Source organism: Alligator mississippiensis, chromosome 3 (genome assembly GCF_030867095.1).
Source record: "Alligator mississippiensis isolate rAllMis1 chromosome 3, rAllMis1, whole genome shotgun sequence".
Lineage (NCBI taxonomy): Eukaryota > Metazoa > Chordata > Crocodylia > Alligatoridae > Alligator > Alligator mississippiensis.
The window spans coordinates 148,241,632-148,262,930 of record NC_081826.1 but is presented as its reverse complement, the minus strand read 5'-3'; the positions used below and the strand labels follow the sequence as shown (position 1 = coordinate 148,262,930).

Below are 21,299 nucleotides of genomic sequence, written 5' to 3'. Positions count from 1 at the left end.
TTGCAATGGTAGAATATCCATGATAGAAAGATGTGATACTCTGGGAAGGGGAATGATTCTCTGGGTAATTATCCATCCAAGAATTCTGAAAGAAATGGCCTATAAAATCCCAGGTCCAATAGTGAGTACTGTTAACAAATCTATCTAGTTGAAGAATAGAGAACACAGTGCATACATTTAACAAATGGGTAAAAAGTGGTCTGGACTAATACAGGCATATTAGTCTGATCAAAGAAACGTGCAAGATTTTAGGACATATTTTGAAGAAAATCAAAGGCATGGATAGGAATGAAAAAGGGGATAAAATACAACATGGATGTACCAAAGAGACATCCTACCAGAACAGACTCTCTCTGATAAAAAAAAAAAGACTTTTCAGATCAGGGGTGCTCAATCTCTGACCCACGGGCCAAATCTGGACTGTAGAGCCATGTCATCTGGCTTGCAGGGATCTCCACGAGTCAGGAAATTTGGCGTTGGGGAAGCAGGCAATGAATACTGCCAGTCCTACCCTGCTGCCAAAATATTAAGCACTGTGCAGCCAGATCCGTACCCATCCAGGGCCACTGCCATGCAGCTGGATCAGGGCCTGACCACTCCCTTACCAGCTGTGCATGGACAGATTAGGGCCAGGCCATTTTGTGTGTGCAGACCAAGCCCCCACTATGCCTGCCCCACATGCTGGATCAAGCCCACCATCTGGACTGCAGATAGACCTGGCACCACGTATCTGGCCTATAGGAGGGTTGGGGGCAAAGGGGAGGTTGGGCACCACTATTTTAGACAAAAGAAGTGCAACAGATCTCATCTACCTGGACTTCAGTATAGGATCTGATGTGATGCCATGAGAAACTACTAGGCGAATTGGAGAAGATGTGGTTTAGTAGAGGAATTATAAGGAAGAAATGGTCAAAAAGGAAGATGGCAGTGAATGGTACTGAAAGGTGAAATGAAATGACAGGCTAGAGGGATGCTACTGTTGGATTTCCTCCAGGACAGGTTTCAGGACCTGCCTAGTTTAATAATTTAATTATTGAGCTTGGTACAAAAGGCAGGAGTGTACAAATCAAACTTGATGAGGACACAAAATTAGGAGGAATTGTCAGCACAGAGAAGGAAGAATAGAAATAGATTACCCTGAAAACTGGAGTCAGGGAAACGGGATGAAATTAATTAGTACAAAACCCAAGGTCGTGCACTGGGGAGTAATATGAGCTTCTACAGAAACATGGGAGCTCATCAGTTGGAAGTCACAAAATAACAGGGTTGGAAGTGACCTCAAACCATATCTAGTCTAACCGCCTACAAGAATCATAGAGAAGTATGGTTGGAAGGGACCTTCATAGGTCATCTAGTCCAACCCTGTGCCTGAAGCAGGACCATCCCTATCCAAACCATCCTATACAAATCCATTATGAAATTCTTAGCAAAACTACAGTCAACCCTGACCCAACCACAAGACATAACACCCTAATCTGACACAGGTAAAGCAGGAGGACCACAATGGCCAACATCCTGCTGCTGCAAAGATTATTAATGTGTACTCAAGAGATCCCAGGAAGAGGGCCATGCCCCCCACTACAGAGGAAGACAAAAAAAACCCCACACTCCATACCAATCTGACCATACTAATTCCTTCCTCACCCCAAATATGGTGATTGGTCTGACCCTGAGTGGAGGGCAACCTCCAGGTTTAAGTCTCATCAAGAGCATGTCAAAATCCTAAACTTTTACTGCAGCCAACACTCAGTGCTGCTAAGGAAGGTTTAAATAAAAACCCTGATGCATGTAGCAGCCGGGGGGGGGGGGGGGGGGAAGGGGGGCGGGGGGCAGGGGAGAAGGGGAAGGAATTCCCTCCCAGCCCCATGAGGCAACCAGGAAAGCAAAGAAGCATGGGAAATACCCATAGTAGAACACAGGCATAAAATATACTTATATCAACTCTGAGCATAGCTGTCCAATCTCTTCTTGAACACCTCCAGTGATGGAGAGTCCACACCTTCTCCAGGCAGCCTATTCCTTTGCCTCACTGCTCTAACAGTGAATAAGCTTTTTTCTTGATATCTTATCAGGACTTTTACTCCCAGATGATACCTGACCAATGCTTATCTGGCCCTCTCTTGAAAACCTCTAATGAGAGAGAGTCTACAATTTGCTTAGGCAGTGTATTCCTTTCTGTTAGAACAGTAAGGCAATGGAAGTTTTTTCTTGATTTGTAATCTAAATCTAAATCTACATTACTGCAATTTAAACCCATGCCATCTTGTGCTGTTCTCTATGGTAAGGAAGAACAGTTTTCTTCCTCTGCTTTATGCAGCCACTCAAATATTTTAAAAAGTTGCTTTTACATTCCTCCTTAATTGTCTTTCCCCTGAGATAAACATGCCTAATTCTTTAAACCTTTCCTCATATGGCTTGCCTTCCAACCTTTAGTCATTTTTATCACCTGCCTCTGGACCCTTTTCAATTTCTCCATGTCCTTAAAAAGTGGAGCCCAGAAATGCATACAATACTCTAGATCAGGGGTAAGCAACATTTCGGAGCAGGGCACCCCTTTAGCAGAAGCTAGCTCTGGGTGCAGGCCACTTCCAACCTGGTTCATACCACTACTGCCACCACAATCACTGTGCCTCCCCAGTGACCCCATCAGTTTTTCTCCACCACCTGGCTCTACCACCAAGTGTATTAGCAGACCCAAAGTTGACTATGAGCCACCAAGGTGATAAGGCCATAAAAAAGGCTAATGTAATCCTACGATGTATCCCTTGAGATGTTACCAGCAGAGAGAGGGAAATATAAATGTCATTGTATATGGCATTGGCAACTTGATCTGCAATACTGTGACAATTTCAGTCATCCCTGTCCAAGACTCAAGCTGCAGCAGAGGTGGAGAAAGGCTGGAAGGGTGATCAAGGAGATGGAGAATCCATTTTATGAGAAGAGATGAAAGAGCTTGTCTAGTCTAGCAAACCAAAGGCTGACTGTTATCTATAAATGCCTCCAGCCTGAAGAAGAGCTACTCAAACTAAAGGATAGAGCTGGCACAAGGACAAATGGGGATAAACCAGCCAGGAAAAAAAATAAAGGCTGGAAATTAAAGTTTGTTAACCACCAGAGCAGGAAAGCTTTGGAACAGCCTCCAAATTATGAAGGCAAAACACCTGACTGCTTTCAAGACAGAACTTGCTAAGTTTGTGGAAGGGACAATGTGATGTGGAGCCTGCAGTAGAGAGGAACTGGCTTCAGTGACCCAGACAGTTCCCATCAGCCCAATGTTCCTGTGTTCATTAAAACACAGGATTGTATCAACAACACACCTGACTCCATTATCAGTTTCTCCTTCTATCTGGAACAACCCAAAAGAGATCCTGCATTTCCAGCAAACTCCTCAGATCATGAGGGGTAATATATTTCAAACCATTGCACAGGATCTGCCTTAATGACAAAGGTGAGAGAGATTCATTAAAGAGCTTACCCTAGTGTGAAAATCCAGCCCACAAGCAAACATTTCCCTAGTAGTTTATCTCTGGTTGATATGCTGTTTTCCATTAAATGGAGATGGATCTTTTATTGCTTGCAACTGTACTGCCTGAATTTAAGGCATATTTTCAGTGCTCAATTACACCTTAATGCTTAGTTGGATTGCTCATTTTGACAGCCAGAGGAAACCAGCATTGTTCTATAAGCACAATAGGAGCACAGTGAGGAACATTCTGAAAGCTGATAACATTAATACAGGGCTCCACAATTAAAATCCTACAGACTTCTGTTGCACCGTGCTCTCTGTATATTCACAGGTCCATTGGGGGGGGGGGGGGGGGGGGGGGGGGCACTGTTCCAAAGCTCAATGCCTGGGAGATATGTCTAAATGGCACTTCTGGTGTTCAAACAACCCCACCCCCTACCCTCCTAGCATCTAATGCTGACTGTCCCAGAAGGTATATCCTGTTGGACAGTTTTCTGTTGATGAGTGAATCAAAAGTGAAGACTGTGGTGCAGTCTGGTGGCACTGAATCACTTATGTCCTGTTTTCAAGGTCCATAGCGTTTAAGAGCAGCTGAGTTCACCAACTGGGATAAGCATCATCATAAGTGGTTTAGGAACTAAATCCCATTATCAAAAGTGCCTCAGTTAATCTGGAGCTTAAGTCATGAAAATGGAGTTTAGGCTTTACAAAGTTGAGTTAAGTTACGCATAAATACAGTTAACAACCTCTGCCTAGCTGATTTAGGAACCAAAATCTTGTTTCAAAAGTGATGTAACCCTTAAGAGCCTTCCAGTGAAACTACGGCCCTAAGTGCCTAAATCACTTTGAAAATAAGACTTCAGCTCCTAAGTGACTTATGTACTTTTGAAAAATGTAGCTCAGACCTTACCAGGGACTTAACAGTAAACTTCAGCCCACTGGCCCTGGTGCAAAATATGGCTGATAGGACCACTGGGCATCTGGGTTTGTGGGCCTCAGAAAAGGGCAAAAATGTCTTTCATCAAATGGGGGAAGGTGTTACCAGGGAATGGGGAAAGAAGGTACTTTACGTACAAACCACTGTCTATTTTTATCCATGTCTACCTGCAGGTGCTTAGACACATGATAGGGGTGTTCAGTATCTGGAAGTTTGGACACAGCCAGTATGGCAGTCCATGGATTTGCAATATACGTTTGTGTATCTCCCTCAGCCAATTACCAAACCACTCAGATTGTTCTTGATATATCTGTATCTCCATGGGGACAGGGCTGGGTTAGTGAGTTAGGTGACAAGAACCATGAATGACAGTGCTGTGCTAAGGCATAGCTAGGGTAGCAGAGAGTGACAGGGCTAGTAATCATGGGAGTGCATCCAAAGCCTGGACTCGCACGAGTGCTGATGAACTGGTGGGGACAAAATGGGGAATACTTTTACATTCAAATATGCTGATCAGCAGTGATTAGGAAAACAATGATACCTTATACATAAAACATTTCCTTCCCCTAATGGAACCCCACAGTAAATTATCCCTGCCTGTTCATTCCACCTTTCCTATTTTGCAATGTCAACTGATCTTGATAGCTCTTGATTACAAGGTATCAGTATGGTGTTTTGGAAGGCTACTACTGACATTGTGACCAAGGTCAGAATGGAAGCTGTACAATGAATCATCTACTCTCCATTGTCTTTTTCCAGACTTGTTAGTTATATATCATATAGAAGACAGCTCTGTCTTAGAAACTGTTCCTTGTCTGATGGAGCAATTTTGTTATCCCTTAATAAAGAAACCTCCTCTTGACCCTGGCAAATCTGTTTCAGATTTATCATCTCTAGCTCTGATCTTGGAACAAGTGGTCTGAAACCAATACTTAAGCACTGACATAAGAGGCTTTTAAGAACACTTAGAATCCAGCACTTGGCATAAACTATGCACTAATGAGAAGTCACTTAAATAAGGGCCTGCAGCATTTGGGCTTAAAGTACTAATAATTATGCATTATTTTTAGTGTGGGCAATCCCTTTTGATCTACAACATGTTCTGTGCAGTTACAATTCTAAACAAAATCTTCTCTCTCATACCTTAAACCGGTGGCATAATTTGGTGCAGGTGAAAAAGGTGCCAGGGACAGGCAGACTACTCTACACCAGCAGCTGTCTGAGCCTTTCAGTACTCAGGTACAAGTGACACCCTTCCCCTTCCACTTCCCCACCCCCATATATTTTGCCCAGATCTCAGCTCTCTCTCTTGGGCAGGGTTTTGCCAAGAGTGTGAAATCAGCTAGTTACGCCTCTGCCTTAAGTTGTTGTGTAACATCACTGAGTTATTGCTTCATTCTACCCCAGAAGCAGCTGCATTTCAGCAGCAGATAAAGAAAGTTTGGAGCTATGAACTAACATAACTTTTAATTGATTTAAAAAAAGGAGTGAGCTAAATCACTGTAACTAACTGCGAGTGAAATGGTTAAAGTTGCAATGGCTCTGCCACACTTGCATCATTACAGGAGCTGGCTGACATGACAAAGTACATTATAACAGCTTATACTCATATTCTTTGAGGTTGATGCAACTGTTATATCTATCTACCTATACCCTATAATGCAATTTGGGTTCCTTTCAATGGAAAAGTACCTTATATTAATGTAAAGTATTATCACTTCCATTTAGTAAGAAAAACAAATCACTAAAAGGTAGTTTGACATCATTAAAATGAAAGAGAAGGCAAATAAAAGAGCTGCAGCCACTTATTCAGCAAAGATAACTATACTAACATTTTGCATTTGTACAGCCCATGTTCATCTTGAAACACTTTACAAATGATGGCCCTTGTGTATCAATGAGACACGACAAAGGATGGCTTTGCAGTTAAGACAAGACTGCCATTTAAGTGACAAGAGTTCAAGTCCCCAGCCCATCCCTCTGTACAAATCTGTTTCTCTCTTCCTGGTCCATAAAATGGGAACCTTAATTCTTTCTGCATTTATACACAGTGGGAGCTCTTCACAAGTAGGACCTTTACTCCTTAAGTATGCGTGTGTGGGCATGTGGGTGGGTGGCACAATGGGGCTCTCATCTTAGCTGGCTCAGCTGGCCCTTAGGTCTTACAGAAATACAGATAAAATAAATGCAGTCATATCTAGGTGCAAAGACATCAACCAACCACCACAACAGCCTGAGGTAGGAACATTTCTAACTGAGGACATCAGGGTGAAACTCTGCAATAAAATCTCAAAAGAGGGCTCATGTGGTGAGCTGGGTGGCTTTCAATTTATTCTCCGGAAAATGAAGGTTCAAAGTGACTTGGTCAGAGAGAAATACAATTTGGATGGGATGGACCCTCTGAGCCCTCTGTTTCCTCCACATATTTCATGCCTTAAAATGTGGTGGACTGCACTCCTCATTCCAGCAGCACTGGAGCCCCACACCTAAAAGTGCCCAGTCCTCCTTTACCCAAGGGCTGAAGGAAGGGGTGGAGGGGGCACCTTGTGCTGGAACTGGTGTGTCACAGGTACTGGTCTCCTATAGATGCATGCTGCCACTAACTTTCCCAAATGCCATCTGGATCCATCCCCCACCTACCCCAGGAATGTATCAGGCCCACATCCTCTTGCAACCAAGGAGAACAACAAGGTCAGATTTAAGCCCCTGGGCCAGTCTCTTCAGCTCATGTGGATGACTTATGATCTGTTTACATGAGAAGCAGGATTGATGGATGATGACAGTAGTGCCTGGTCTCTTCATATCACCCAATGTGGATAGTCCCTTTGCCAGGGGAGGGGGAAAGGGTATTTTGACAGGGGAGGGGGAAAGGGTGTTGCCCTCATATATAGTTCTTGATAAGAGAGACCCACATTAGCCAAAGAGAGGGCAGCAACCCTTCCCACTCCCCTGCCAAGGGGACCACCCACATTGGGTGATATAAAGGGACCAGACACTACCTCCAGCCTCCATCTATCTTACTTCCCATGTACAAGAGAGATCTAGGTACTGGCTGAGCATCACATATGCGACCCCAAGGACATAACTAACAAGCCCCAAAGAAGAGGGACATTCCTATCACAGAGTAAAAGACTGCTTTTGTCAAGGGAGGGAAGGGAGGAGGAATGGTGTCTCTCCAGCTTCCATTACTAATAAAACCCACTTTTGCCATGGTTATGTTCCTGGGCGTAAGAGACAGCCAAAAGGAACTGAAAAGATAGGTCCTGTGGGACACAAGTGATGGATTTTTGGGGTGATCAGCAGCATCGGCGGGGGGGGGGGCGACTGTTGATGTGCACCTGCGTGCACCCCCTACACGTTGCCAATGCCCCCAAGGAACTAATTTGTTCTTTTTGTCAGAGACACTCCCCAGAAGGCAGCACATGCAGGATGCTAGGCTGGGCACATTCATTCATCTGAAACCCTTCCTTAGACAAGGAACATATTCAGCCCAGGGAAGTTTTGTTAGTGTGAAGGAATCCTGACAGCAACTGATATACTTAAAATGATATCTCCAAGGCAGAAGGACAGATCAAAAGAACAAAAAAGAAACTGCTTGCTGTCCATACATTAAAGCAGAGACAAACTAGAATGGGCATCATATACTCTATGCCCACCAGCAAATGCTGTGTCCATTGCACACAGGATGAATAGTGCAGCCTTGATAGAGTTCCTTTTCCCCTGGAAATGAATTAAATGCTGGCACTGGAGCAACAGAAGGGTCCCCATGCACCTGGTAGTCAGACTTCTGCTCCTTAATGCATGAAAAAAGGTTCACATATGCAAAACAGAAGATGGGAGGGAAAATTTAAAATGGGGAGAAGAGGGGAGAGAGAGAGAGAGATATCATTGCTTACTAACATACCTCACTATGGGGTTTCCATTATACAGGATATAAATGCCGGCTTCTTTATTCCCATAGATCTGATTGCTACGGATGATGCCTTTTCCGTTGCCAAGGACAACGATGCCTGAGCGAAGGCCACTGTGTATCTTATTACACTGCAGTTTTATGTATGCACATATGGAGAATAAAGGTAAAACAGGAGAGAGAGAGAGAGAGAGAAATCACTCAGACAAGTCAACAAGAGTAAGCAGCAGCCTGGAGCTGTACAGCTTCCACAGACACGGCAAAGAGAAAGAGACAGACAATCAATCCAGTTACCAGGAGGTTACAAAAACACAAACACCTTTAATGGATCACATTTGTGTTCAACTCAACTTCCCTGGTGATGTTAGTGCCTGTTGAAAGATACAGGGTATGACTGCCATCTCAGCCCCATCTCTAGAACTCCTACAGCAATACTGAAGAGGCACCTGCCTTACTGTCCCTAGGAGGCCTGAGATGAGACTGTCTCACAGTCTCCATGTCTACCCATGACCTGCTTTTTGAGACTCACAAGTAGGCTCCTATGCCCTGTAGTCACTCTTTGAAGTGTCAACTGTGTGCAGGCTGCAGCTTGCCCAACAGCCAGAGACAAAAAAGAATGCTGGTCACTCCTGATAGGAACAAGAGTGGTGACCACTCGGTATTCCCTAACCCAGGCTGGAGTCCCTCCCTCAAGTCCCACAAAGCTAAATCAAAGTGATTTTGTTTGGTTCAAGGAGACCCTATGCATACTTCTACACTCCTCCCATATCTCTATGGGACTGTCACTGCCCGGGCGTGCAGAGTTGCTGCTATTTAGGCAATCATGGCTCCACTCTGCCTTCAGCAGAACAGGGCCAGAATTTCTCAGTGGTAGAGGCAGGAGGAAGAACTCAGAGGAACTGGGGAAGCAGAACAAAAAAGGCCCATATGGCAGAATCAGTCTTCCAGCTTGCTCCATATAAAACCTGTTCAGGGCTCCTCAAACTGAAAAATCATAAAATAACACAGGACACATCAGGCCTGTGTTGGAATAAAGCAAAATGCAAGACAGAATCATTCTGATAGGAAACACCACCCAAGCATCCCCTTTAGCTGCCTAATTGCCTTGAAGTAACATTGAGCTTCTCCATGGCCTTAAGAATGCTGCACAGATCATCCTGATCTGCTCATGCTTCCATGAGCTCACATGGAGCTCCTTGTTTCCTTTGGCTGCCCCTGATCTTCTGGTCCCAGCCACCTCCTCTTTCCCCTTCCTCCTCTGTACTGAAGGACTGGTTACAGCACAAGAAGCATTAAGAGTCAGGTCTGTGATGGACCTCAGGCAGACAGGGTAAAGGATTTTCAAAACTGCTTGGGCACCTGTCAGCTCCTAGTGGGAACAATAGAGGTTTCCTCTCTCCCCGGATAAGATCCATGAGAGCTGCTGGCGACTAAGCTCTTCCTGTCTGGACAGTGTTCCTGCTTTCAGCTGCAAATAATTGGGCTTGAAACTGGTACAAGGCTATTTCCCAACCTGCAATGTGGGCCAGGGTCACCTGGGAGAGTTTCATTTAGGCTGTAACTATATGATCTTGGTTTGTACACCTCCAAGTCTACTGAGATCCCATCTCTTGAGTTAATTCTTTGAGTACTACTGTAATAACAGGATATAATAACACAATAACATACTGCCTGTCCTGGGACTAGAGCAACTGCAGTCTTAGGTAGGAAAGTTTGTATTTGTGGGATACTTTATTGTGTGGCAGGCTGCTAAGTCGCTTTTTTTTAGTGGTGGCTCCGTGGAAACTTGAAATGTTAAACTGAGCCCCAGCACAGAGGGACAGGTGGGTTTAGAGCAGGCAACCTGATCAGAGTTTCATAATCAACACAAGTTATTGCCTGCCTATGATTTATCATTTCATCACAGATTTATCGTTTATCAAGAATTTATCATTTCAGCGCAGATGCACTCATTTGAAATGTTTGGCTGCTTGTTTAATATACATCTAGAAAGATCATCTTCCCACACCTGGCATGTTGCTCCTTACCTATCATGCAGTTCTAAGGTCGGGGATCATTTGGGGATCATTTAAACAGACCAATAGCACATTTGTCTCTAGAAGTAATTTCAGTGTTTAATGAAACCTGATTTGCCATCAGGAGGTCTCTGAAACAAATTATTTTGAGGTTAAGTTCATTATAAATCCAGAAGGGCTACCCTGAGGACAATAAGCTGCACTAAAGCGAGGGTAAATCTCTAGTGCAATTTGGACAGGAATGTAGTGGGAGTGTTTGGCACCAAGCAGAGCTGAACCAAGGACACACACATACCAGTATCAGAGGGCTGGCTCCTTTCCGGATGTCCACCCCAGCCTCACAATTAGAGTGGATGTTATTGTCTGCAATCAGACCTCCCGCTGACAGGCGGAGAAATATCCCCGAGGCTTTACAGTGGTGGATGTCATTCTTCAGCATGATGACCTGCAGGGGAGAGGAAAGGCATTTTTTCTTGTAATTATGGGGTTTGAAAGAAAAAAAATCTGATTAGAAATCTAGTTTTGTTCACTCTGCCGCCTGGCATACCCTACCTTGGAACCCCCCCCACACATGTGGAATGCACATTGTTGGGGATCATCATCAGCTTCATCTATTACATCATTGTGCCTAGAAATTCATGAGCTGTTTTCAAGGCAGGGTCAGACTATGGTCTCTTTGTTCAAAGAGGTGAGCGGTAAGTTCCTATGTCATTTATCTGTAACTGTAACAGAACAAGAGAACAATGCCTTTCCCCAGTGACTTGCCATCTTAGTATAACAACAACTGATGGACACAGATAAGCTGTGGGAAAGGAGACACCAGTGAACAATAAGGCGATACAGGTCAGCATAATTGGCCATGGTCTTGGTGCATCAGGGACTGGCCTGTAGTCTTTTTCCAGGCATCACATTATGCCCAGGGTTTTACAGAGGGTTCTAAAAAAGATTTCTTTTTCTGATGCTTATTGAGGACTATGAAAAGTAGCACAGGAGAAAGCATGAAGGTGCTTGGTTGATAGTATAACAGGTGGGCAAGGGATACTAGCATCACAGACTAAGAGGCAAAAAGTAACTTTTCAATGCCAAATGGAAAAGAATAGGTCAGGCTTGGATAGATACCAGAGAACAAAGACAAGGAACTTCTGTGTGATAAGCCAGAGAAAGGAGGGATAAACAGGGCAATATGGTCAAAGGGATGAGCTTGGACAGTAATCTTTGTAGCTGCCTACTGGATAAATAGTGGGACAGGGCCTGGCTCCTCCCTCCTCCCCCTCCCCCCGCGCGCGTACTGCCCCCTGGCTCTATTGGTGCCCCTCAAACCCCACCCCCCTCACCCTACAGGTGCCCCTCACTCCTCCCTCCACAGTCCCCTGGCCCTGCTGGTGCCCCTGCCCCCCACCCACAGCCCCCTGCACCCCCCCAACCCTGCTGGAGGGGGCCCCCAGCTGCCAGGGCTATGGGGTCAGACCTGTGTCCCCCAGGCCAGATCTGTGTGCAGGGTGGGGGCGGGTGCAGGCTGCCTGCTGTGGGCTCAAGCTCCCACCCTGTTGCCCTCCCCCAGAGCCCTCCATAGCCCAGTGGGTGCGACCCAGCACTGCATGGCTCAGTGGGGCCATGTGGGGAAGCTGCTTGCTGCTGCGAGCTTCCTGTTGCCCTGGTGAGGTACAACCCTGTGCTGCCACACCTGCTGCTGCCGCATGCACAGGGGATGCCTCGCCACAGCAGTGTGGTGCTCGCAGCCGCAATTAGATTCTCTGCACAGTCCTGCTGTGCTCTGCAGTGCCGAATCACACCCACTGGGCTGAGGAGGCCCCAAGGGAGGGCAGCAAGGCAGGAACCCAAGCCCACAGCAGGCAGCTCACCCTCACCCAGCCTTGCACACAAATCTGGGAGGTGAGGTATAGGTCCTCCCTGCCCCAGGGAGTGCGCAGCAGGGAGCCAGCCCCTCCACCCCCCCACCCCCGGACGAACCACCCATGCACTCCCCACTGAGGCCCTACGGCCATGCATTGTGGCCCCAGGCCCCAAGCCACATGAACCACCCAACTAGGCAACAGCCCCAGCCCTACCCAACTCTCTCCCTCCCTCCCTATGGGGTCCTCAGTCCCACACCGCCTCCTTACCTGCAGGAGCTGCTTTCCAAGCTGCCTGGGGCCATGTGCGTCCCCTGCCTGACTGCCCTCTTCCCACTCCCTCCCAGCCGCCTGCAGGCTAGACCTCTGCCCACCTGCAGAGAGCTCTTTGCAAGACTGCAAAACCGACAGGTTTCTTTGGTAAAATGAGAAATCTGTGTTTTCCTCCTATAAAGGGGAAAATCTGTGGTTTCCTTTGTTTTCCCGTGGGAAACAGAAAACCCAGATCTCTGATCATGAGGTAGATGACAAAAGCCTGGAAAAGAATCCCAGCTGTAGGCCAGAGCAGAGAGACCCTGTCTGAGAGGTGTCCCAAACCTGCAAAATATAGATATTGACTAGATAGGAGGCTCTGGAGAAAGGTCCATACCCAAGTTACAGGACTGAGTAACAGGCACGGTGACAATGATGATCGAGCCAGAAAGTTACAGCACCAGTCTCCCCACTGAAGTCAATAGGAATAGTGGCTCATCAGTAGCAGCTAGCAGGGGTGGGCAATTATTTTGGGCAGAAGGCCACTTACTGAGTTTTGGCAAGCCATCAAGGGCTGCATGATAGGCAGCCAGGGGCAGATAAATATTAATTTTTCTAAATTTTTTAGGGGCCCCACAGGTTTTAGGGGCCCCTGGGCTGCATTTTGCCCACCCCTGAGCTAGGGGCTTCCAAATGAGTCCCTCTTGACAGCCTAGTGGCAGCTGCTGCAGCAGTGCTGTACATACATATAAGGCCCACCCAAATAGAGGAGGAGCAGGACCTAAACATAGATTGAGGACACAGAAGAATTCTAGACTGGCTGCACAGCCTCTGTAGGGTTTATATCCCACCCTTCCACTGGTATAACACTGCTGCCCTCTTACACCATCCCTTGCTTAACCAGCTGAGAATTTGTTTTTCCAAAGCCTGTTGACGAGCAATGATGAGCCTTTTGGGTCATAGGCAGCTTCACTACATTCTTGGGCAGCATCTCACCCAACAAGGACACTCCTTTCATTCAATCAATGACTTGGGTTAGTCTGTGCTAGGCTGCTTCTAATGCCAGAAGGTCTGTTTATAGGGAAGCCATGAGAGCATGTATACACACCAGCAAGGGCCACAGAAGTTAGCAGAAACAAAAGCATCTGCACACACCTTCTGCTGGCTGTCAAGTGGTGGCAGAAGCTAGCAGTCAGAAAGATGCTGTTGGTCTATCAGCAGATCAAAGGGCTTCTGCTGCCACAAGGGAACTGGGAGGAGGCACTCACAAATTTTGAAGGCTGGAATCAGAGTTCTGCCAACAAAACTGCATAATACAGATCAGGCCTAGGACAGCAGGTATGGAAAGAGTTGGCTGAAGAAATTTTCAAAGGTCCTACAAACGTTACCCTTAGCATCTTAATGGCATTAGTAACTGGAAAGCCATCTCTCCATTCCAAGAGCATAGGTGGTCTTTCAAAGATTTCTTTAAAAGGGCTGTGCCAACTTGAAATGTACCAGAAGCTGAATATCCATAATTTTCTTATAAACATGCTAAAGACTGATATCTTCAATGTTGATATTTTAACAGAGAACAAAAAGGAAGGACCAATAATAGGGAAGTTATTGTCTAAATTGAATAACCAAGCAAGATACTTCTTGGAAAGCTTTAACTGGCATTGAACCTGCAGCTGCGATTTGTAAAGGAGACCAAGTCCTTCCTACCCATTGGCAGTACGCAAACCCAGGTGTTCAAAAATCATGAGACTGGTTTGAATAGGATATATCTAAGTCTTTTTTCTCAGCCTTCTAAGCCTTTAGGCAGTCAAATTTTTAAGCTTCCTTCTGTCACCATGATGGCTAAAAATATACTTTAAAAAGAAAAAGAAAATGGAGTCTTATAATCACATGATTCCAGGAGCTGGAGCTGTATGAGAAAAAAACAAAACAAAAAAACAATCATCAAATACCATGAAATTTTAAAACCTGGCAACAACACCTTGGCCTTCAGTAGGATTTTAGCACCTTGAGTAATGTCAAATATCTGTTCTCAGTGGAGAGAGCAGGCTCCTAACCCAAAGCTAGTAGCCCTGGGAAATGTTATATTTTCCCAAATCTAAGACAACTTTGAATTTAAGGCTAGCCCCCGCTAATGAGATCTATACATGGAAAAATTATGTTGTGCTAATTTGCCATGTATAGAGCTAATTATTGTTGGGTTGTTTCATTTCACCTGCCCCACTGCTGCAGCAGGGAAAGCAAAGGCAGGGAGGCAAACAGCAACAAGTGGACAGGTGACAGGGAGGCAGACAGTGTAAGCCCCATCCCTTGCTCCCCTACCTCTTGCCCACTATACTCCTTATACCCTCAACCACGTGTCTCCCCTGTCACCTGCACTCCCTCACAGTGCTTGTGTACCTTGCCACATTTGCCTCCCCCCCTCCCCCCCAATGCCTGTCCCCTCTGGTACATCCCCCTGCTGCCTGCTCCCACAGGTGCCTGCACCGTCCCGCTTGGTCCCCCCCCCCGCTGCTCCTGCCGATCAGCTTTAGCTCTGGCCCTGCAGTAGTTGAGGTGGTGACAGCTCTGGCCCATAGCTCTAGCTCCAGCTCCAGCCCATGACCAGATCAGAGTCAAAGCCATAGCTGCCACCACCATTGCCAATATAGTGCCCCTCTAAAAAGGCATAAAGGAGGCTCTGGAGAACTAGAGTGTTTAGCCTCACCTTAATACCTGGGAATTTACTGGAACATATCATAAGGAAGTCCATTTGCAAGCATCTGGAGGAGGAGCGGCTGATCAAAAGCAGCCAGGATGGATTTATGAAAAACAAATCATGTCAATCTAACTTGAACTCCTTCTTTGACAAAAGAGCTACTTAGGTGGATGAAGGAAACACTGTATCTGGATTTCAGCAACCCTTCTGACAAGGTTCCACAGGATCTTCTCAAGTCATAAACAAACTGGAGAAATGCAGGCTGGACAAAACTACTTAACGGTGGATAGACAACTGGCTCAATAGCCACAAGCAAAGGGCAATTATTAATGGCTCCACATCAGAAAGACATGAGGCCTTGAGTGAAGTCCCACAAGGGTCTGTTCTGGGTCAGTGCTGTTCAACACGTTTATTAATGATGTGGATGTTGGAATTGAGAGCTTCTTGGGCAAGTTTACATTGAACACCTTCAAGAGCAAACTGGATGCTTATCTTGCTGGGATCCTATGAACCCAGCTGACTTCCTGCCCTTTGGGCAGGGGGCTGGACTCGATGATCTTCTGAGGTCCCTTCCAGCCCTAATGTCTATGAAATCTATGAAAAGTCTGCAGACGACACGAAACTGAGAAGGACTGCAAAGATACTGGAGGATAGGAGTGCAATTCAGAAGGACTTTGACAGATTAGAAAGCTGGACTGGTGCTAACAGGATGATGTTTAATGCTGACAAATGCAAGGTGCTATACCTCAGGATGAATAATCATAAACACAAATACAAATGGGTGACATGGCTGGATGGCAGCACTTCAAAGAAGTCTTTGGTAGATCACAGACTCAATGCAAGTCTGCAGTGTGATGTAGCTGCCCAGATGCGGTTTTGGGATGCATCAATAGAAGCACTAGGTGCAAAACACGGGACGTGATAATGCCTCTCTAGTTGGCACTGGCTAGGTCTCATGTAGAGTACTGTATGCTGTTTTGGGTTCCACATTTCAAAAAGGACATGGAAAAGTTAGAGAGGGTCCAGAGGCTGATAACAAATGATAAAGAACTTGGAAGATGAGTCATACAAGGGGTTAAAGGCAATAGGCATGCTCAGATTGCAGAAAAGATGCTTCAGAGCATGATAGCAATTTTCAAATACCTGATGGGTTCCCACGAAGAAAAGGGAAAGCAGCTTTTCCCTCCTGCTGAAAAGGGTGGGACATGTACCAATGACTTGAAGTTGAACCAAGGTTTAGACTGGGTATTGGGAAAAACTTCTTCACTGTTGACACAGTAAAGCAGTGGCCTAGGGAAGTTGTAGGCTCTCCATCATTGGAGGTGTTCAAGAAGAGGCTGGACAGGCACTGGTCAGGGATAATCTAGCGTAGCTATACCTATATTCTACTATGAGTATTTCCCATGTTTCTGGGCTTTGCTGGTTTCCACAGTGGACCAAGAGAGATTTTTTTCCCCTTCTTTTGCTACGTGTGTGTGTGGAGGGGGGGAGGGGGGGGGCGTTGAGCCTTCCTCAAAAACACTGGGTATTGGCTGCAGCCAAGGCTGGGGGATTTTGACTGAGGTGGGCCAGTGCTCTCGGTGGGGCTTTTAGCAGGAGGGTTCCTGGCTAGAGGGTCTTGCCCCTCTTCTTTGTGTCTGATTGATCACCATATCTGGGGTGGGGAAGGAATTCTGCCCCATGATCAGAATGGTATGGACTGTGTGAGGTTTTGCCTTCCTCTGTAGCGGGGGTTGTGGCCCTCTTCCTTGGATCTCTTGAGCATTTTTAATAACCTTTGCAGCAGCAGAACAGTGGCCACCATGATTCCCCTGTTTTACCTGTAGCAGACTAGGGTGTTATGCCTTGTGGTTGTGTCAGGGTTGACCCTGTAGTTTTGCTCATAGGTAAAACAATGGGTTTGTATAGGATAGTATGTATAAGGGGCAGGGGATTGGACTAGATGACCTCTGGAGGTCCTTCCTAGCCCTACTTCTCTGTGATTCTGATTCCATGAATCCAAGACAAGTGCTCTTTCTGTGCTGCTCCACTTCCCCTGCCCCCACCATGTTGAATGGGGGGGAAAAACCTCTTCTTGGATTTGCGTTATTACAGTACCTTTCCTACCTGACCAAGACTTACATGTTCTTAACATACGAACTTCTCTTTGCCCATTGATGTCTCTCTCCTTTCCATCAACTACTCTTAAGCCCATAGGGAAACTGCCAGCTGAACCAGACCTATAATCTATCTACCTCTGTCCTCAACAGCAAACAGCTCCTTCCATGGAAGGTGAGAGAACACTACAGGAAGTAAAAGAAAGACTGTTGTGAGCACCCATCTTGTTACACTGGCCTAAACCCTAAAGCTCAAAATTTAATACCCTTTCTTGCAATTTTTGCCTTCACTAATCAGGATGACATTGGCTCCCCTATCTACATCAACATCCAGCCCCTTCTGGAGTCTTGCCACCTTCTTGCTTCAGGGGGCTGCCTATTCTGAGTTCATGAACATCTACTCATGTTTCATGAATTAGTCACTTCTTAATTGTTCCTGTCTCTACATTGTGGTGGTGGGTGACCCAAGGCAAGGTCCTCCTGCTGTCATGGCACTGTAGGCAACCTACTTATGAAATGAGACTAAGAACATATACATACCTACCTAAGGCAGTGGGAGAGGGCATCCATTGGTGGAATGCTCTCTGGTCCCTAGGCATAAGGTGCAAGAAAGCTGTAAGATCTGGCTATTACATTTTTCACCACATTATGTCATCCTAGGTCTTTGCATATGGCCTGTGCTGCTGCTTCTTGACGGTCTGTCTTTTGCAATGCCTGAGTAAAAGGACTGCTCCCTGGATACGGACACATGGATTGGGGTGGATGGACAAAATCCCATCCCCAAACCCAGCAACATGGTAAAAGGGCACACAGGTGGCTTTCATGCAGTCTCCAAGACCTGGGTCTGTCAGGCATGGCTGAGACAAGTAGAGCTCTACAAATATTACTTAGGAGGTGGAGCTGCAAGAAGGATGCTGAGCAAGTGGCATGCCAGGCAACCTCTCCCTCTCTTCAGAACAGGAAAGCATTAGTGCATTGAACGGGGTTGCAAAACCCATAAGGTAATCATGAGCCAAGGTGGCTTCTGGATGTGGAATTGTCCCAGCTGATGAAGTTAAGACTGGTGATCTAATCACTACACCAGTTTATTTAGGCATACAAGTAGTTAAATATTCATGCATTTAATTTTCCCCAGTCAAATCTCCTTAAACCCATGTCTGATTAGCACAGAGAAATAACTTACAAATTGCTTTTGCATACTTCCACTTTAATGAGCAAGGAGGTAATTAAACTATACTTCTTTTATTTGCTCATTCCAAAAAGGTGCTCACTGAATCTGTTAATTAGATGTGGAGCTTGGTTAGACAGGCTGCAGTCTTTTCCCATTAGTCGCTCCCCACTGCCTCAGCATGGAGGATAAACTCATGTTGGAGAGCAGAGCCTTATGTCATGTTACAGTGGTAACTCATGGGCTGATTTAGCCAGGACCCCATACCTTGGGCTACCTGCATAGAATCATAGATAATTAGGGTTGGAAGGGACCTCAGGAGGTCATCTAGTCCAACCCCTGCTCAAAGCAGGACCATCCCCAATTAGATCATCCCAGCCAAAGCTTTGTCTATCTGCGTCCTGAAAACCTCCAAGGTTGGAGATTCCACCACCTCTCTAGGTAGCCTGTTCCAGTGCTTTACTACCCTCCTAGTAAGAAAATTCTAACTAATATCTAACCTAAACTTCCCTTGCTGCAACTTGAGACTGTTGCCCCATGTTCTGTCATCTGCCATCACTGAGAATAGTCTAGCTCCATCCTCTTTTGAAAGCTGCTTCCAGTAGTTGAAGGCTGCTTTTAAATCCCCCCTCAGTCTTCTTTTCTTTAGACTATAAGCTCCCTCCATAGGTGGTGCAATCACATACCCTGGAAATCTTCAAGAGGAGACTGGATGGTCACCTTGCTGGGGTCACTTGACCCCAGTTGTCTTTCCTGGTAGGTGCAGGGAGCTGGACCCAATGATCATCTAAGGTTCCTTCCAGCCTCACAATCTATGAAATAAGCCCAGTTCCCTCAGCCTCTCCTCATCAATCATGTCCCCCAGCCACCTTACCATTTTTTGTTGCCCTCCACTGGACTCTTTCCAATTTGTCCATATACTTTCTGTAGTGGGGTGCCCAAAAACTGAACAGTTCTCCAGATGTGAGTTCACCACCACTGAAGAGAGGAAAATAATCACTTCCCTTGACCTACTGGCAACACACCTACCAATGCAACTCAGTATGCTGTTAGCCTTCTTGGCAACAAGCATGAACAACGCATACCCCTGAAGGCACAGCAATCACCTGCAGGAGGCAGTGGTGAGCAGTGGTGGGCAGCAAGCTCCCGCAGGCAGCCACAGCAGTATCGGCAGCAGGTGGGGGAGGGGGGGCGAGCACCACTGGCGATCGGCGACCACCTGCAGATGCCACCGGTGGTGTTGCCAGTGTGGGGAGGTGGGGGGGTGCAAGTGGTGACCACCCACAGGCACCGCTGGCAGTGGAGGCCAATTGCAGGGGGTGCATTGCCAATCTCAAGGGGTGCATATGCACCTGCATGCACGTCCTACATGTCACCAATGGCAACAAGGGCACACTGCTGGCTCATATTCAGCTTATTGTCCACTGTAACCCCCAGGTCCTTTTCTGCAGAGCTGCTGCCCAGCCAGTCTGCTCCCAGCCTGTACTGGTACCTGGGATTGTTCTGTCCTAAGTGCAGGACTTTGCGCTTGTCCTTGCTGAACCTCATGAGGTTTCTTTTGGCCCAATTCTCCAATTTGTCTAGGTCACTCCAAATCCTAGCCCTACCCTCCAGCGTATCTACTACTCCTCCATGATTTTTCCAGGGACTGATATGAGGCTGACTGGTCTGTAGTTCCCTAAAACCTCCCTTTTCCCTTTCTTAAATATGGGCACTATGTTTGCCCTTTTCCAATCCAATCATCCGGGACCTCTCCTGATCACCATGAGCTTTCAAAGATGATTGCCAGCGGCTCTGCAATCACATCAGCCAACTCCCTCAGCACTCTCGAGTGCATCCCATCCATCTCCAAGGACTTGTACACGTGCAGCTTTTCTAAAAATTGTCCTTAACCAGTTCTTTCACCACTGAAAGAGGCAAGGGCTGTTCACCTCCTCCCCAAACTGTGCGGCCTGGTGCAGTAGTCTGGGAGCTGACCTTGCCTGTGAAGACCGAGGCAAAAAAGGCATCGAGCACTTCAGCCTTTTCTGTACCTTCTGTCACAAGGTTGCCTCCCTCATTTAGTAAGAGACTAACACTTTCCTTGATCCTCCTTGTGCTACCGACATACTTGTAGAAACCCTTCTTGTTATCCTTCACACCACTTGCTAGCTGCAACTTCATTGCGCTTTGGCCTTCCTGATTTCATCCCGGCATGCCCAAGCAGTGCTCTTATATTCTTTCCTAGTTATTTGTCCAAGCTTCCACTTCTTCTAAGCTTCCTTTTTGTGACTTAGTTTACTGAAGAGTTCCCTGCTAAGCCAAGCTGGTTTTCTGCCATACTCGCTAGTCTTCCTGTGCCATCAGGATGGTTTGTTCCTGCATTCTCAGTAAGGCTTCTTTAAAGTACAACTAGCTCTCCTGGACTCCTCTACCCCTCAGACTGGCTTCCCAGGGGATCCTGCCCATGAGTTCCCTGAGTGATTCAAAGTCTGCTTTTCTGAAGTTCAGGGACCTTACTCTGCTACTTTCCATGTTCAAAGTACAGACAATAGGGATGATCCCAATTACTTTTGTGGCACTTGGTGCCTAAATACAATGGTGACTGGCATCTGAGTCATGATCATTAGTCTCACAAAGAACTGGACTATTCCAAGGGAGAGAGAACACTTCAGTTTGCACCTCGTCCCTAGCCCCTGGTATTACCTGCAATACTACGCATTGGAAAATGCAAGAAATGCTTCTACAGAAATGCTTCTGGGCTGCTTTTCTTGTAGCAAAATCTCCAACCACAGCCTTGCCAAGGCTCAGACCTGTACCCACCACTCTGGGGCAGCTGGCTACCAATGTAGTCCTCTGGAGGCCGCTCTGACTTTCTGCAGCTGCTGTTTCAAGCAACAAAGCTGCAGGTGAGAAATTGGCACAGAT

General features: G+C 46.4%; 1 protein-coding gene across 3 annotated transcripts in view; it reads right to left on the bottom strand.

Annotated features, from left to right (window-relative positions):
- FBXO10 (F-box protein 10) overlaps positions 1-21,299 on the bottom strand; it is a 74,022-nt gene that overhangs the window by 23,742 nt on the left and 28,981 nt on the right. For all 3 annotated transcript variants that reach the window (XM_059724510.1, XM_019490740.2, XM_006272076.4), the window contains exons 4-5: positions 10,624-10,773; positions 8,308-8,444 (exon numbers count right to left, since the gene is read on the bottom strand). In XM_059724510.1, the coding sequence (XP_059580493.1) occupies positions 8,308-8,444; positions 10,624-10,773 (287 nt within the window). The remainder of the gene's footprint in view (positions 1-8,307; positions 8,445-10,623; positions 10,774-21,299) is intronic.